Source organism: Ovis canadensis, chromosome 5 (genome assembly GCF_042477335.2).
Source record: "Ovis canadensis isolate MfBH-ARS-UI-01 breed Bighorn chromosome 5, ARS-UI_OviCan_v2, whole genome shotgun sequence".
Taxonomy (NCBI): Eukaryota; Metazoa; Chordata; class Mammalia; order Artiodactyla; family Bovidae; genus Ovis; species Ovis canadensis.
The window spans coordinates 24,114,552-24,133,079 of record NC_091249.1 but is presented as its reverse complement, the minus strand read 5'-3'; the positions used below and the strand labels follow the sequence as shown (position 1 = coordinate 24,133,079).

General features: G+C 39.8%; 1 protein-coding gene across 1 annotated transcript; it reads right to left on the bottom strand.

The window, feature by feature from the left end:
• Nucleotides 1-805: 805 nt before the first annotated feature.
• On the bottom strand, nt 806-17,951 carry LOC138440815 (adhesion G protein-coupled receptor E2-like). Its single transcript, XM_069590780.1, has 5 exons — nt 17,888-17,951; nt 17,516-17,607; nt 16,462-16,630; nt 16,270-16,380; nt 806-4,104 (listed from the first exon to the last, which is right to left on the bottom strand). Exons 2-5 carry the CDS (start codon nt 17,584-17,586, stop codon nt 4,096-4,098), a joined length of 360 nt encoding a protein of 119 aa, XP_069446881.1. The 5' UTR covers nt 17,587-17,607; nt 17,888-17,951; the 3' UTR covers nt 806-4,095.
• Between the last annotated feature and the right edge of the window lie 577 nt (nt 17,952-18,528).

The following is an 18,528-nucleotide window of genomic DNA, read 5'->3' as shown; positions in this document are numbered from 1 at the left end:
TGTCCAGTTCTCCTAGCACCACTCATTGAAGACACTGTCTTTTCTCCACTGTATATTTTTCCTTCTTTTGTCATAGATTAGGTGACCATGGGTGCATGAATTTATCTTTGGAATTTCTATCCTGTTCCACTCTTCTGTATTTCTGTTTTTTTGCATGTGTCAGTACTATGCAGTTTTGATAATTGTCGTTTGTAGTGTAGTCTGAAATTAGAGAGCTTGATTCCTTTAGCTCTATTTTTCTTTCTCAAGGTTGCTTTTGCGATTCCATACACATTAAAATTTTTTTGTTCTAGTTTTGTGGAAAAGGCCATATGAGAAAACCCCACAAATAACATCATACTGAACAGTGAAAAGGTGAAAGCATTTTCTCCGATTAAAAGTTTAAATGAATTCCTCCTAATCATCTGTGACAGCCAGATCATTGTTTTTTGGGCTTTGCATATGTGTATCAGTGTTCCTTCCTGATGGTCTCTCCGTGGATGATAGTGTCTTTTCTCAGAGTTCAGGTTACTTTGCTGTATATCAGCTCTCTCTGAGTCCAAGAAAATGAATGACTTTGTAGTTTATCTGGATATTTCTTATGAGCTTGCTGTTACTGGTTGCCATTTTCTATTTCCTAAGCAGAAGTGGAAATACCCTCTATTCCTCCTGTATTATAATAATGTTATTTTTAATGTTTAGATTTTATATCATCATCATATAGCAATAAAAATCCATATATTTATAAGATATCTATTTACAAAGTTAGTTTTCTAAACCTCAAAATTCATTAGTATATATATTTTAGGAATTAATTAATTAAGCATTTATTTTATGATAGATTTTATTTATAAGTTTAAACAGACAGAATTTTGTGTAATGACACATAAAGTTATATATGCTCTACCTTGAAACCACAGTTATTCACATAATGCCATATTAAAAATCTTTCACAATGTATTTACACATACATATATTTTCCTGCTCATACATGATTTTCAGGGAACATACTGTAACACTTTTTTCTTTAATATATTTTCATCAAATATTGAAGAATTTATAGAATATGCTCTACATAGTTATAATGCTACTATATCCAAGAAAATAATTTCATAATAACTTTAAATATCTCATACATATTCAATTTATCCCAATTGTTTCCAAAATATTTTTATAGCATATATCCAAATCTGTGTCCTACTGAAAGGCTGTTGCTGAGCCATGAAAGACGCCAGGATTCTTGGCCTCTGGAGGAGAGAAATTCAATCTGGGGCCAGTGACGAGGCTTGTTCTCTCAGAACTATTGTGCAATACAGTTTTATTAAAGTAAAAAGAGGTAGAGAAAGCTTCTGACACAGACACCAGAAGGGGGCTGAGAGTGCCCACTCTCAGAGTGGCACCAGGCCCCTCACCCACAACATGCATTTTGAGATAACATTAGCACCAGGTGAGTCATCCCGGGCCGTAAAACGATTGACATGAATCATGAAGAAAGGTGGGTTTTCAAGTAAATATATAGATTCATTAATATAGATTAGGAGAACAATGTATGAGTAAAACATGCAGGTTTGTTGAGCCCTCATTGGTTCTGAGTCTTAAGCAAACCGACTTGAAGAAAGACAGAGTCTGGGGTAAATGCATAGTTCATTAACAAAGCTTAAGACAAACATTTCCATAAGAAACACGCATTGGTAAACTCAAGGTTTGAGACAAGTTAAGTTCAGGTGGAGCCAGGTGTCATCATGGCAACACAGAATTTTAAGAAAAAGCTCTTTTTAAATTTATATAGAGAAGGGGGATAAAATTGAGCAGTTTTTTCCCTCCTGACACTTAAGAAAGAGATAAAAAATGTCTGACACTTGCAGTCTATTTGCTCCATTTGGAGACCCCTGGCCTTCTTGCCTGTTACCCTCTCATTACTAAAGTTGACAGTGAATTTGATTGCCGTGCTACTTTCGTCACTTTAATCTAGATAGCCTTATGCACCTTTTACAGTGAGACTGACATTAGAAAAATTCCCTGTGTTCTAGATTTGCCTGACTGCTTCATCATGGTTAATTAACTTGCATGCCTTTCCCCTGTGTTTCATGTGTACTGAAAGTCTGGTCTCAAAGAACAGGTACCAGAAAGATTTTTCTAGAAAGGGCTGGATGGTAAAAACTTTGGGCTTTGTGGTCTTGCAGACTGTTTCACAAGCACTCAACTTCACACTGTAGCCTGAAAGCAATATGGACAATAAACCAGTGAATAGTGTGGTTATGAACCAGTAAGAGTTTATTTGCAAAGACAGGCAGCTTCCTGGATTTGCCTGCAGGTTATACTTTGCTAAGTCTTGATCTAAAGCTTAGATTAGATATAGGTGAAATTGATTGGGCTTCCCCGATGGCTTAGTGGGTAAAGAATCTGCCTGCAATGCAGGAGACACAGGCAGATGAGGGTTTGATCCCTCAATCAGAAAGATGCCCTGGAAGAGATCAATACTAGAGGCAACCCACTCTTGTATTCTTGTCTGGAGAATGCCATGGACAGCTGAGCCTGGAGGGCTGGAGATGACTGAAGTGACAGCACACACACACACACACACAAACACACACCCACACACACACATTCTTACAATATGGGCACAAACCTTTATTTAGCACAAATGGGATGTTTTCAGTTCATGTCTTATCAGGAAATATATAACATCAGAGTGATATTATTGATATTAAGATTGATCATTAAGTTCATTTGGTGCCTATCTGGTCTAACATTATAAAAAATACACTTTGGTCTTTGTAATAAATCAATGATCATTTAAGAGAATTCTTTAGCATTGTGAGATTGGCCAGTCTTTCAACAAGATTTCTCCCAGTGCTTTTAGTGGTGGTTTACCGGATACTGAAAAATTGTCATTATCGCCTTCTCTCATATCTTGTACACTTATTTTCATATATGTTAAGTATCATTATGTACTGATGGATATTTAAAATTTAACACGTTATGATCATTTAAAGTCATTTTCCATTTGGTTTAAATTGATACAAATCTGTTCAGTGGATGTCCATGGGACATTTCTATGTCCCACTGGACTTGCATCTTGCCAAGATCACATTCTGAGAGTGAAATAGTTTGTTATACATGTAAGTAAAACTTAAAAAATGTGCAGTAGCAATATACTCTTCCTAACCCAGCACATCTTACAATTGTCAGGATGTAGAGATTTTATTTATTTACAGGGTTCTGATTTTACTCTTAACAAAGCCTTTTGTTTAACATGTAAGCTCTGTGAAATTAGAAACTAGGTCTCTTAATTTAGTGCAGTACATGGTGTGTACTGAGCTTCCATGGTGGCTCCGATGGTAAAGAATCTGCCTGCAATGCAGGAGGCCTGACTTCAATCCATGGGTCAGGAAGATCCCCTGAAGAAAGGAATAGCTATCCACTCCAGTATTCTTGCCTGGAGAATCCATGGACAGAAGAGCCTGGTGGGCTATGGACAATGGGTCACAAAGAGTTGGACACTACTTAGTGACTTACAAACACCCACACATATGGTGAGTAGTAAAATATATTTTTCTCATGCATAAGGTAGTAATCTTTAGCTGGAGTGTGAAGAAGTTGAAACATGTATGTATTGCAACCAACTGTCCTGCTTGCTTGTAACTCAAGTGTTTTTAGGACATAATCCAGGAAAAATTTGGGACAACATAGCAATTGTTTACCCTCCATGTAGCTATTTGAACCTTACTTTCCTGTCTTATGGTATTTTAAGACAGTTTTCTGAAGCTCATTTTCCTTATCATATACCTTCAAATATCTTCATATACCTATAAACTTTAGGAACTTTCTAGAAAAATGTTGAAGCAGGTGATTTAATCTAAGACAACTGAGGAATTGCATCAGATCCCTTTGACTATGCTGAGAGTGAGGAGAGCATACCGTATGGAGTAGAAAAGCAAAATTCTCCCAGCAACCTAAATTTCAAGAATTCCCATCATACTTCCTTACACAATGGTTCTGTGAAGAGTTCCTGTAACAAACCTGAAAACAAGTTTTAAAAGTTTTGCCCAAAGATGACGGTTCAGAATTTTCCTTGCCGAACAGGATACAAGATCATCGGATTTAGCCATTAATTTAAGCCTCCTGAGAAGGAATATGTAAAAATGACACTTGGTTAGAAAGTGCAAAACTTTTACACCGAAAACTAAAGAAGATTGTCAGAAGAAGTCAAAGAAGACCCAAAGAAATGGATTAACATGCCACATTCATGGATCAGAAGACAATATTGTTAATATGGTAGCATTGCAGCAAATTGACCTATAAATTCAGTGGATTCCTTATCAAATCTCAGTAACCTTATGATGTTGAATAAATATCCCCAGTTTCAATCAACTGATATTACTGTGGATGTTTTGTGCATATGGCTTTGTGCTGACCTTGTGCATTAAAAATAAGACAGGCAAGATTTCTGATTTCACAAATCTTACCATCTAGTGGGAAGACAAATACAAATGGTCAGTTATATTTGTGAAGTGGGAGGTCCCTCTGCCCTGGTCCCTCCGAAGATGTCCCTATCTTTTTCCTCTCCATGAAATGACCTAGAGCATTCTCTGTCCAGATGATTCTCTCTGTGTTAATGAAAAGAAAACAACGGACCTCCCTGGCTTCTTAGAAGATGTGATAAGTGGATAATGAACCTGATTTCACCAGGTACAGTAGTGTGGATGAGGGTAGTGGGATTATGCTGGATCCTAGGTCAGGTATGACATCTATCAGTAAAATGTCAAATAAATAACAAGACTTCCAGATGATTTTTGATGTCCTGTAGGACTTGAGAGTCTTTAGTTTCACCAGCAGCGTATCTAAAGAGTGTCCCCCAATCCATAAGAAAAGAACTACAAGCTAATAGAAAAATATAGCAAGGATATGAACAAATTGTTTCCAGAGATTGAAAGATTACTGACTCATAAAGAAAGATGTTCCCTTCCACTAATAATAAAAAGGATACAAAGATACACATCTTTCCTTAGATATGCTATTTACATCTCAGATGGGTAAAAGTACAAAACTTGATAAGAACCTTGTGGTGAGGCTGTAGGGAAACATGTGGCTCAGGATAAAAGATCTGCCTTCCAATGCAAGAAATGCAAGAGATGTGAGTTTGACCCCTAGGTTGGCAAGATCCTGGAAGTGGAAATGGCAACCCACTCTAGTATTCTTGCCCAGAAAATCCCATGGATAGAGGAGCTTGCAGGCTACAGTACATGGAATCACAAGAGAGTTCACCAAAACTGAGCACACACACACACATACTACTGGTGGCAGGGTCGATGGAATGACCTCAAGATGTTGAAATATGGAAGTGTCTACAAACATGCAGTTGTGAATTTGATGCAGTATCCAACCTAACTGCATAATCAAAAATGAGATCAATGAAGTAAGTGTAAACAGTTGCAACATTATTTGTATTAGCAAATGATCCAACAAAAACACTCACTATAAGAGCCTTGATATGTAATTTATACAACAGAATGCCACATGGTCAAAAAAAATAATGGAGAATCTCTTTGTAGACTCAAGAGAATAATCTATCAGATGTGTGAAAAAAGAAGGAACAAATAAGAAATACATAGATTGTATTTACTGTGTAAAGTATCTATTGGCACTTGCAGGAGAAAGCAAATTTGGTTTTTGGACCAAGAGGAACTCAGTGTCTGGGGTTCGAAGTGAGCTGGAGATGGTTCCTTTCTTATTGTCTTGGCATTCAAAGCCCAAATATTTTAACTCTTCAATCAATGTAAAATGGTGTATTAAGTAGGGATATTTTGACATCTAGTCACATGGTTGTAAGAAACATGGCCTTGGATTGTTGTTCAAACTTCTAGGGGCTCCTGTGATTCTTAAGCATTTTGTGCTACAGTCATTTCATGCTTACTTTCATGTGAGTGCCACTTTCATTTCAGTAAATTCCCCATTGTTTCAGGTTGCCAGAGAGTGTTGGTTTTGATGAACCAGAGAAAGTAAGCAGCTCACTCGGTCATGTGAAGAGGCAAAGATTTCTCCTGAATCACCTGTACTCACTGGTTCCTCTGGTCCCCCCTGACCTCTGCCATCATCAAATCTTTCTTTCTACAGCCCCTGTCACTCCGTTCCAGAAGACCCTCATGGTATTGAGAATTCTATTGACAACCATATCACTGTCCCGTGTGGTATACATAACCACTTCCAGGTTGGAAGTCAAATGCGAATCTGGGTGGGCTTGCCAGGTGGTGATAAAGAATGCAGTAAGAACACAGGTGACATAAGAGACACAGGTTTCATCCCTGGGCTGGGAAGACCCCATGGAGAAGAGAATGGCTACCCACTCCAGTATTCTTTCCTGGGAAAGTCCATGGAAAAGCAGTCTGGGGGGCTACAGCCTATTGGGTCCAAGAGTTGGAGATAACTTAGAGACTAAACCACCATGGCTAATTCACATTGTTTTATCACTGAAACCAACACAACATTGTAAAGCAATTATCCTCCAGTTTGAGAAAAAAAGAAACAAACAAAAAAAGAACTTTCTTTACAAAAGAAAGCAAAACCACAAACTGAGCTTTTTTTTTTGGAGAAAAGATTCAACATTTAGAGAGTTTTAGAGACACTGTGAGAGGGTCCAGGAGAGGCCAGCTGAGAAGGAACACATATAGGCCTTGAGAGCTATACCAGCTCCCTTGCTGACAGATAGGAAGATGAGACCTCAGTCCGACAACCACAAGGAACTGAACTGTGCCAGAAGTCAGAGGGTTGGATGAGGACTCCAAGCCTCAATAAGAATGCAGTCCAGGTGGACAGAATGATTTCAGCATTGTGAAAATCTGAGCAGCCATCCCAGTTGTACCATGCAAGATTTAATTTTTTCTGGTTTCACATGGGTGGGAATTTGTTACTCAGCAGCACACATTGAATGTAGCCACTCTGAAGGTTCTCCTCTGCACATCACGGTGGGCCATGAGGATAGCAAAGCTGCTGAGGTGGGTGCACTGACAGGTGGTTCCCACCATCTTGCAGCCTCTGGTGGCCTGGTGACCACTTCCATTCTGGCCACGCTCCCAGAAGATGCAGTACACCTTCTTCTTTGGCCCAAGGATCACTGACTATAGGGACAGGAAGTAGGTGTGAGCTGGTGGGTCTATTGCTCAGAAATGCTGACCCAAAGCTAGCTCATGCTGGGCTTTCCTGGGGATATGACGCATTTGTGGGGGAGCCCCCTGAAACCCAAGTCTCTGCCCAGGATTCAGGACTCTTCCACATCCACAGCTCCATCCCAGCAGGACTCACATGTTGGAAGACCAAGGTGACAGGGGAGCTGAGGTTCTGGGTGTTATTGTTGCTGATAAAGGTGGATACACCGTCTGACAGCAGGATGGGGGGGACTTCCCACAGCAAACCTCCATGTGTCTCATGTGCAATTGCCTGTTCCTCAGTATCAAGGACCAGAGGGACTTTATCCAGCAACTTTCCCATACCAGGTGTGGAGATAAGCCCTGCCACTATAGGACCTGCAGGACAAGGACAAGATTGACATCTGGGAGTGCCCAACACGACCCCTCTTTTAGATGGGCTCTTTCTTTGTAGCCCCATCATAACCTGCAATTCCTTTTAAACTTTAATATTGTTTCTTGGTTAGTGGCCACAACAAGCTGCTCTGAGTGGGGCAAGGTTTCTCTAATAATTAGATACAGCAAAGTGACTCAGTTATGCACATATATACATTCTTTTTATAGTATTTTCCATTATGATTTATCTTAGGTGTTTAAAGGTTTTTGAATGCACCCTTCGGTTCTCTTCAGTTGCTCAGTCGTGTCCAACTCTTTGCGACCCCATGAACTGCAGCACGCCAGGCCTCTTTGTCCATCACCAACTCCCAGAGTCCACCCAAACCCATGTCCATTGAGTTGGTGATGCCATCCAACCATCTTATCCTCTGTCGTCCCCTTCTTCTTCTGCCCTCAATCTTTCCCAGCATCAGGGTCTTTTCAAATGAGTCAGGTCTTCACATCAGGTGGCCAAAGTATTGAAGTTTCAGCTTCAATATAAGTCCTTGGGACACAGTAAAATTCCAGATTTGCAGGAATTGAGTAACCAAGAGTCCACCAGCATGACTTCTTTCACACTGATGAGATGATGAATTTCTTGAAACACACACTACTAAGTATCTTTTGTCCTCACTTCATGGCTCAAAGAATAACACTTCAGGTTGTCCATGGGATAAGAAGATACAGTGCTCAGTCTTTTGGACTCTGTGGGAGAGGGAGAGGGTGGGATGATTTGGAAGAATGGCATTGAAACATGTATAATATCATATAAGAAATGAAACACCGGTCTAGGTTCGATGCAGGATACAGGATGCTTGGGGCTGGTGCACTGGGAAGACCCAGAGAGATGGTATGGGGAGGGAGGTGGGAGGGTGGTTCAGGATTGAGAACATGTGTACACCTGTGGCAGATTCATGTTGATGTATGGCAAAACCAATACAGTATTGTAAAGTAAAATAAAGTAAAATAATAAAAAAGAAGATACAGTTCAAATGATTATTTTTCTGCCACTCTGTGCAGCTTGAGGGATCTTAGTTTCCTGAGCAGGAACTGAAGCTGGGCGCAGAGCAGTGAAGGTGCCAAGTCTTAACCACTGGACTGTCAGAGAATCCCTCCAAAGATCTTTTAAAAATTAATTAATTTATTTTAATTGAAGGCTAATTACTTTACAGTATTGGGGTGGCTTTTGCCATGAATCAGCTGTGGGTGTACATGGGTCCCACCATCCTGAACCCCTCTCCCATCTCCCTCACTTCCCCATCCCTCCAGGTTGTCCCAGAACACTGGTTCTGAGTGCCCTGTTTCATGCATCAAACTTGCACTGGTCATCTATTTTCCATATGTAATATACATGTTTCAATGCTATTCTCTCAAATTATCCCACCTTCACCTTCTCCCACATAGTCCAAAAGTCTGTTCTCTACCTCTGCCTCTCTTTAGCTGTCTTGCATATAGGGTCATCATTACCATCTTTCTACATTCTATATATATGCATTAATATATTGTATTGGTGTTTCTCTTTCTGACTTATTTCACTCTATATAATAGGCTCCAGCTTCATCCCCCTCATTAGAACTGACACAAATGCATTCTTTTTTATAGCTGAGTAATATTCCATTCTGTATATGTACCACAACCTCCTTATCCATTCATCTGCCCATGGACATCTAGGTTGCTTCCATGCCCTAGCTATTGCAAACAGTGCAGCAATGAATACTGGGGTACACGTGTCTCTTTCAATTCCGGTTTCTTTGGTGTGTATGCCCAGCAGTGGGATTGCTGGGTCATATGGCAGTTCTATTTCCAGCTTTTTAAGGACTCTCCACACTGTTCTCCATAGTGGCCATACTAGTTGGCATTCCCAGCAACAGTATAAGAGGGTTCCTTTTTCTCCACACCCTCTCCAGCACTTGCTGTTTGTAGACTTTTTGATGGCAGCCATGCTGAAAAGTGTGAGATGGTATCTCATTGTGGTTTTGATTAGCATTTTCTGGTAATGAGCGATGTTGAGTATCTTTTCCTGTGTTTGTTAACCATCTATAAGTCTTCTTTGGAGAAATGTCTGTTTAGTTCTTTGGCCCATTTTTTGATTGGGTCATTTGTTTTTCTGGTATTGAGCTGCATGAGCTGTTTGTATATTTTGGAGTTTAATTGTTTGTTGTCAGTTGCTTTGTTTGCTATTATTTTCTCCCATTCGGAAGGCTGCCTTTTCCCCTTGTTTATAGTTTTCTTCATTGTGCGAAAGCTTTTAGGTTTAATTAGGCCCAATTTGTTTATTTTGTTTTTATTTCCTTTACTCTGGGAGGTGGGTCATAGAGGATCCTGCTGTGATTTATGTCAGAAACTGTTCTACCTATGTTTTCCTCTAAGAGTTTTATAGTTTGTGGTCTTATGTTTAAATCTTTAATCCATTTTGAGTTCATTTTTGTGTACTGTGTTAAAAAGTGCTCTAGATTCATTCTTTTATGGGTGGTCAGCCAGTTTTCCCAGCACCACTTTTTAAAGAGATCGTCTTTTCTCCATTATATATTTTTGCCTCCTTTGTCAAAGATAAGGTGTCCATAGGTGAATGGATTTATCTCTGGGCTTTCTCTTTTGTTCCATTGATCTATATTTCTGTTACCAGTACCATACTGCCTTGATGACTGTAGCTTTGTAGCGTAGTCTGAAGTCAGGAAGGTTGATTTTTCCAGTTTCATTCTTCTTTCTCAAAATTATTGTGTCTACTCGAAGTTTTTATGTTTCATACAAATTGGAAAATTATTTGTCCTAGCTCTGTGAAAAATCAAAGATTTTTTAAAGCAACTTGGAAAGGTAATATTTTAGAAATGATACATAAGACCATAGAAAGATAAATATTTCTTTTGAAAAAAGAAAAGAAATTTAAGGAGAGTTTAGTAAAAAAAAATCTCTTTGTCAGATGGACTTGTCAGGATAAGATCAAAATGCCTATCAGACTGGATGAAATTTGGTTGAGCCTAGTCTTTCTCAGAAGTCCCATCTCCCTAGGTTTCCTAACCCTGAAGTTATAGAATATAATAACAGTTAAATGTCCTTCCCAAAAAAAAATCCATCTGTTTCTAAATGTATGTCTTGATTCCTCTGCTCAGAGTTTGGGAAATGTTTTCTTCATGGAGTCATAAAATAGGGCAATTTGAAAAGATTGATAAAAGTCTAGAAATGTTATCTGTTGTTAATCACCTGAGATGTAAAGGAAAAAACACTAAAGTCCTTTGGACAATCCTTACCACCCCCAGTGAGTTATTTATTCCTAGGTCTATAGAAAGCTCAGGGAAAATTCTGGTGTTTGGGATGGGCAACTTCACTCAAGAAGGTTTCAAATATTGTGCTCCAGGAAATTATACACAATGGAACACAGATAAATTATTTTGTTTTTCTTGAATGAGACGACAAGAAGCCATAGAAGAAATTCCAGGATGAAAGAAAGACATCCCTAACTTTTAAACCCAAGAGACACCAAATCTTAGGAGACAGTAGAAGATGTAATTACATTAAGCCGTGGATTTGTTTGGTCCTTTGCCCATACATAGTAGAAATAGCTGACCATATTACTTGAAGTTTGGAATGCTTCAATGGCTATCTGATGCCATTGCTGTGTTTCTGTATAGAGAAAGTATATTTCGTTTTTTCACCATGTATATCATCTCTGCAGGAAGTAGGGGAGAGTGGCAAATATTTATTCATATATACATATAATATGAAGAAGATTTCAGTGTTTCTACTATAAATCATGAGATTAAAAGATGCTTACTCCTAGGAAGGAAAGTTATGACTAACCTAGACAGCATATTAAAAAGCAGAGACATTACTTTGCCAACAAAGGTCTGTCTAGTCAAAGCTCTGGTTTTTGCAGTAGTCGTGTATGGATGTGATAATTGGACTGTGAAGAAAGCTGAGCACCAAAGAATTGATGTTTTTGAACTGTGGTGTTGGAGAAGACTCTTGAGAGTCCCTTGGATTGCAAGGAGATCCAACCAGTCCATCCTAAAGGAGATCGGTCCGGGTGTTCATTGGAAGGACTGATGTTGAAGCTGAAACTCTAATACTTTGGCCACCTGATGCAAAGAGCTGACTCATTTGATAAGACCCTGATGCTGGGAAAGATTGAAGGCAGGAGGAGAAGGGGATGACAGAGGATGAGATGGTTGGATGGCATGACTGACTCAATGGAGATGGGTTTGAGTAAACTCCAGGAGTTGGTGATGGACAGGGAGGTCTGGCGTGCTGAAGTCCATGGGGTTGCAAAGAGTTGGACATGACTGAGCGACTGACCTGAACTATAAATCAAACCCATGTACAATAGATGTGCTAGCAGAATAATGATCCCACAAAGATGTCAACATCTTCACTCTGGAAGCTGCAAATATATTAGCTTACATGGAAAATGAACTTTTATGATCTTGAGATGGAAAATTTATCCTGGATTACCTGATGAGCCAATGTAATGACCTGGGTTTTCATAAAGGAGAGAGGGAAGTAAAAGAGTAAGAGGCGGGGAAAGATACAATGATGGAGGTGAGGAAGAGAGAGAGAGAGAGATGAAGGAGGAGGAGAAGAAGAAGGGGAAGAAGGAGGAGGAGGATAGAGGTGAGTTGATTGATCTGAAAAGTACACTAAACAGACTTTGAAGATTGAGTGCATCATGAGGCCACTAACCATGGAATGCAGGCAGCACCAAGAAGTTAAAAAAAGGTGAAGAAATGTGTATTTCCCTAAAGCCTCCAGAAGGGATACAGACATTTTGATTTTAGTCCCATAAGATCCATTTTGAACTTTTGACTTCTAGATCTGTGGGATAAATTTGTTTGTTTTTAGCAGCAAGTGTGTGGTAACCTGTTACAGCAACGGTAGGAAACTACCCTATGGACGTGCAAGTTTTCTTGGGTTCTAAAGTGAAGGAAGCTCAGATTCTGCTCTGTGTCTCCCAGGGACAGGGTTATGCCCTTGCTGTGGCTGAGTTGACTCAAGAACATGGAGAGTCACACGCCGTTAGCATTCCCTTAAGCAGACACTCATAAGTTATTTGTTCTGTTCTCTCTGAATGAGTGTAATCCATGAGTGGGACAGGGCTGTGATAGAGCAAGGCATTGAATCTCAGATCTGTGGGGTCCTCCCCATGTGGACAGCCTCAATTGTATGAGGGAAGCCGCATTAACTCCTGCTAGGTTACATTCTGCAACCTTGGCTGAATCAGAATTTAGTGTGAGGAGGATGTTCAGGCCCTACTACCAAGACTTGACCCACTTAGAGTCTGCAAAGGGAAGTGTGTGGTTATTTCTGATTGAGTTAATTGAAGAAAATGGTCTTAATTTGGAGGGAGGAGACAAATGAGGCAACTGAGGGTTTAAAATGTTTCACAATTTGGAAACAATTTGAAAAGCAATTTGACCAAGCTCATACAGCAAACACTTGGTTGAGCTAATATTTCATTCCAGATTTGTTTCAGCCTGGGAACTAGGATCTACACAATGCTCTGGGATCATAAGGAAATACTTTGGTTTAATTGGTAGACAGAATGGTTAACAATAAAAAAAGAATAATAGGACAGATAATTACCTTGATATTTCCAAAGGAAAGAGGCACCATAAAATAATCGATAATTTTTTTTTCTGATATTCTACCGCTTAATGATCAGGGAGTTCATTCATTCATTCATCTTTGTTTAGGAAATAATTTCTGGTCATTTGGAAAATGTTAAATATTGGAGAGAGAGATTGATGAATAAGACTGTTTCTGCCCCTTCTTGCAGGTGTAGATTATTCACTCATTAATTTAATGAATCATGTAGCAATTATGCATTGAGTATTTCTACATGTCTGGCACTGTGTGAAATGTTGAAGGTATAACAGACAGGAAAAGCAAAATGGTGCCTGAAGATGGTAAATCTAGAAGGAAACATATTAATCAAATAGAGAAAATCAAGAGCAAAGTGACTCTGACAAAACTCTCTAGGGGCTATTGGAGAGAAACATGGAAGAATCTGATCTAATCTGAGCAGGTACGGGCTTCATGGAGGAATCGACATATAGAGATATGTCTGAAGGCATACATAGTTTTGAGTCAAGGAATAAAAAAGAGTGTTTTAAGGAGAAGGAATATATGCAAAGGCTTTGTCTCAAAGAGGCACATTGAATTTTCAAAATTGAAGAAATTTGATGTGGCTGGAATAATGGTGAGTACATGGTATATGAAGCTGGAGAGGAAAGCAGGAGATGAATCAAACAAATTCTCACTGACCTATGGCTCTTGGTTTTGACCCTATATGTAATGATTTTACCAAAGAGTGCAATGATTTTATTTGTGTTTTGAAAAGATCTTTCTGATTTCTGGGTAAAGGATGTATTGGGAGGTGACAAGGATGGAAAGAATAGTCAGTTAGGTGAGCATAGTAGGTGTTTAGGCAAGCTGGCAGCCTGGCTAAGGAAGAGGTGATGGAAGTTGAGATAGCAGGAGAGATTGTGAACATTTGAAAAGATAAGAACAAGAAGATCAGAGGTGGTAGGTTGTGATGATAATAAGATAACTGTTGAGAGTAACTTTCAGGATCCAAACTTGTGCCAAAGGGTGAACCATGGTATCATGAAGATTGAGAAGGACATCATGGGAAAGAGCTGGATTAGGGTAAAGATTGCAAGCCTTAAATTGGAAAGCTGAGTTGATGATGACCTTGAGATACCAAAATTTCAAATACTCCATACTCCTTTAGATTTCAGAGGAGAATTAAGAGATAAAGAAACTAATGGTCACCATTTGCAGCTATTATGACTGAATCTAAGGAATAAATGTTGTTGTCTAAGAGAAAGGAATAAAATAGGAATTAAAGTTGTTCTGGAACCAATCCCTTGTATGGAACTACAAAGGAGACAGAGAATAGCAAGAGAGAATGGAAGAAAGACAAAGAGGAATGCATAAGTAGAATCTCGTGAGGATAAGGATGGAGTGTTTTATGAGAAAACAGCAGAGAATGATCAGAAATTCTGAAAGACTTTCTAGGAGATGGAGATCATTGTAAATCTAAGAGAGATTTATTTTGGTGAAATATAGGGGAAAGAAACTAATTTTCATGGGCTGAAGGCATGAGTTTAAGGCAGGGAAATAAAGACAGAAATGTCAACTCTTGGCTGGTAGCTAGAAGATGGCCAAGTAGTACATGTTTGTAAGACAGAAGAGAACCAAACATGTATCCATGGCTATGGGGAAAATACTGTTGAAAATGAGAGGCAAGGGTGAGGGAAGAAGGGTAAGGGGAAGAGAGAATGAGAGAATATGTGTGAAAAAGAATGTAAGGAAAATTGACAAGCATTAAAAATGGTATTCAAAGCAGGTGGAATAATTGTCTTCAGAGAGGAGAAGGATCATTGTCTCAATGATACAAGAGGATGCACGCTAATATTTGTTATGGCATAGAGTTCATAAAGTATCATCACGAGACTGTTGATTTTCTTTGTGAAATAAGTGCTGAGAACATTTGTTGAGAAAGGGCAAAGTGGTAGAAGAGTCAATGGTGGAATCAGTGCTTATGGAAGTTGGGGGGACAGGTAATGTGAGAAGTGTAGAAGGGCTTCCACACGAATAGTAGTTTCCTTTCAATGAGATGAAGATTGAAGGCATTAAATAGAAGATGGAGGAGGTCAGAAAATATAAGGAAAATACATTTGTAAGGCTAAACCAGTAAGTGTTGTTTCTTGGTCCTCACTGCCATGAATTATCTTGTGTCACTACTGCTTATCTTTTTTTGGTTTTGTGGTGGATAGAGGGTACCAAGGGGCTTCCCCAGTGTCTCGGGGATAAAGAATCTGTCTGCAGTGCAGGAGACCTGCATTCGATCCCTGGACCGGGAAGATCCCCTGGAGGAGTGCATGGCAACCCACTCCAGTATTTTTGCCTAGAACATCCCATGGACAGAGGATCCTGGCGTGCTACAGTCCATGAGATAGCATGGAATCAGACATGACTGAAGCGACTGAGCACAGCACAGCATGGAGAGTGCCCAAAATATCAGGCAGTCTTGTTAAGAAAGTCTAAAATTCCAGCTAACACCTTTCTCTTTGGTGCACACATAAGTACATAATCTCCCCCCATTTTCTGCATTTTTGAGGGGTGCTTCTGAGTGTTATGTAGAGACAGGTGTACAGCAAAATGGTAGGATAATGTGACTCTGAGTAGAATGTACCTCACCACTTCAGATCATTGATAGTTGCTTATTTAGTTAATCATGCATGGCACATAGTAAGTGTTCAATAAGAATATTGATATGAGTCAAGATGGACACAGTTCCCAAAGGAATACAGGTGAAATACATTTTGTAAACAAACAGAGATTACTGCTAATGGTTAGTGTGTGTGTGTGTGTGTGTGTGTTGTGCGCATGCATGCATGCTCAGTAGTGTCTGGTTGTGTGCAACCCAATGGACTGTACCTGCCAAGCTCCTTTGTCCATGGAATTTTCCAGGCAAGAATATTGGAGTTCATTGCCATTTTCTACCTAGAGGATCTTCCTGACCCAGGGTTCAAATCCAGGTATCTGGCATCTCCTGCACTGACAGGTGGATTCTTTACCACCAATGTCACTTGAGAATGAGTCAAATAGTAAACAAAGGGTAAGCCATCCTAAGACAGCAACAGCTCATATGCAGTTGTCCAGTGTGCTAGGCATGTGCTGATGAATGAATTGGTTAGTGAAGTGCTCTGGGGGAAGTGCATGATCTTACCTCACTGTGTTTGCAATCATCAGACATGGTCCTGCTGGACAGCGTGTACTTCTCAGACTTGGCTTTGGATTTCCTGATTCTTTTCAACCATTTCCTGTATTGCTCACGGACCTGCAAAGCATGCTCTGAGTCAGCTCACCTGAGAGGACTGAGGATGGGACGAGTCGTGACAGGGAGTCAAGACAGTGGTACCTGCTTGCTGAGGAGGCAGTACACCAGGAAGATGAAGACACCCTGCAGGCTGTTGATGATGGTGAAGAGGTAGGCCATGACGTGGGCAGCCGGTCCCACCTGCAGGAGTCCCAGAAACCACGTGCATCCCAAGATGAAGAGCTGAGCTGTGGCTTTAAATGTCAGCATCCTGGGTAGGAGGAGAAAGTAAGTTCCTGACACAACCAGAGCCATTCTCATCTTCACCCATGGATGCTCCTTCCTTTCCTGTTGGTAATGACTTCTCAGACTGGGTTGTGATTGGTTTTATTCTTTGCTGTCAATGATGCTCCACAATAGAAATGCCACTGAGGTCTAGAATGACATTTTGATTTGGATGGAAAGGGAAGTGACACTTCATAAGTTGCAAAAGCTTTATAATCCTCTGTGGAGATACCTAATTTCATTCAACCAAAGTTCCAGAGGAAGTACCATGCGTCACACTCTGTGTTGGGTCCTGGGCATTAAACATCACAAAGGCGAGATTTCTATTTTCATAAAGCTCATGATCTACTCAAATGACTAATACAACAAAACAGTAAGATGCCTAATTTAGAAAAGATAATGGTAGAAATGCAAAAGAAAGAGCATCAGATATGCACAAGATTTCCTGGAACAAAGCACTGCCTAAACCTCCTGGAAGATTTAATGTTCACTGGATTTTTACCAGGAAGAGGAGTGGGAGAGAGGTGAGAACGAGCTTGAAATGTGGGGTGTGAAAGTGTGCTAGACTGTGGAAGTGGTCACAGATTCCTCTAAGCGCTTCATGGGAACATAACTGTTCTCTGCACATTTGTCATAAGACTGCTGACAAAGTCCAGAGAATGTTGCTGAGGGAGTCACAAGGTCAAAACTGGAATTAGAGATGGATCGAGAACACAACTGGGTCTGAACTTGCTGCCTTAGGACACCTCCATTCATTTTACTCTGGGATTCCTTAGAAAACCTGAGAATGGACACAAGCAACTGTTCAGGCACATGCCTTCACTTTTGCAACCACACATCTGCAGAGCTGTCAGTCTCCTCTCCATCTTACCTCGTGTTCTGCAGGGTGGACACCTCACTGTTGAGGGAACAGAGTTTGCTTTTCAAAATCCAAAGGGTCATCAGAAAGAAAGCTAAATTGACCTTCAGGAAACCAGAAAAGATTTATTGAATAAAATTTCAGTCCATTGTCCAGCCTGTCCAACATCATTTCCACACTTAAGTAGTTTCTATTTTTAACCATATTAGTGTGTTAAGTTTTAAGAATGGTCTTAGAAAATGGAACCAATCCCGTGGTGACCCAGGAACACTCCTGTTCTTGTCACCTCTGTCACCAACCCACGCCCCCCCCCCCCCACTTTTAGTTCTCTTTTTTAAATGATGCTTAGCTGAGTATTAAAGATGCTTTGATGTCATCACTCACAGAGAAGATGGCACAGACTGGTCCAAGGAAACCCCATTTAAATCCCTCTTCTGAGTGGAGCCAGCAGCTGAGAAGGGAGAGAATAAAAAATGCATTTGTGATCAAGAAGATGGTACATATTTATGATGGAATATTGCTGAGTCAGAAAGAAACAAATAATGCCATCTGCAGTGACATGAATGGACCTAGAGATTGTCATACTGAGTGAAGTAAGTCAGACAGAGAAAGACAAATATCATATGATATTGATTATATGCAGTACCTCAAAAAAAGTGTATAAATGAGCCTGTTTACAAAACAGAAATAAAGTCACAGATGTAGAAAACAAGCTTATAGTCACCAAGGGGGAAAGGAGGGGGGATAAATTGGGTGACTGGGATTGACATATACATGCTACTATATTTAAAACAGATAACTAGTAAGGACCTCCTATAGAGCTCAGGGTACTGTTCTCAATACTTTGTAATGACCTATATGCGAAAAGAATCTGAAAAGGGGCTGAATATATGTATATGGTAATTGATTCACTTTGCTGTACAGCAAAAACCAACACAACTTTGGAAATCAACTATATTCCAATGAGAATTAATTTTAAAATGAATTTGCATTGCATATTAGTGCATATACATGGAATCTAGAAA

Coding starts and splice junctions, on each gene's coding strand:
- LOC138440815 (XM_069590780.1), bottom strand. CDS start 17,586: ATGACCCTTTGGATTTTGAAAAGCAAACTCTGTTCCCTCAACAGTGAG. Junction 16,631..17,515: donor TCCACCCTGCAGAACACGAG/GTAAGATGGAGA, acceptor CCTCCTACCCAG/GATGCTGACATTTAAAGCCA. Junction 16,381..16,461: donor ACTGCCTCCTCAGCAAGCAG/GTACCACTGTCT, acceptor CATGCTTTGCAG/GTCCGTGAGCAATACAGGAA.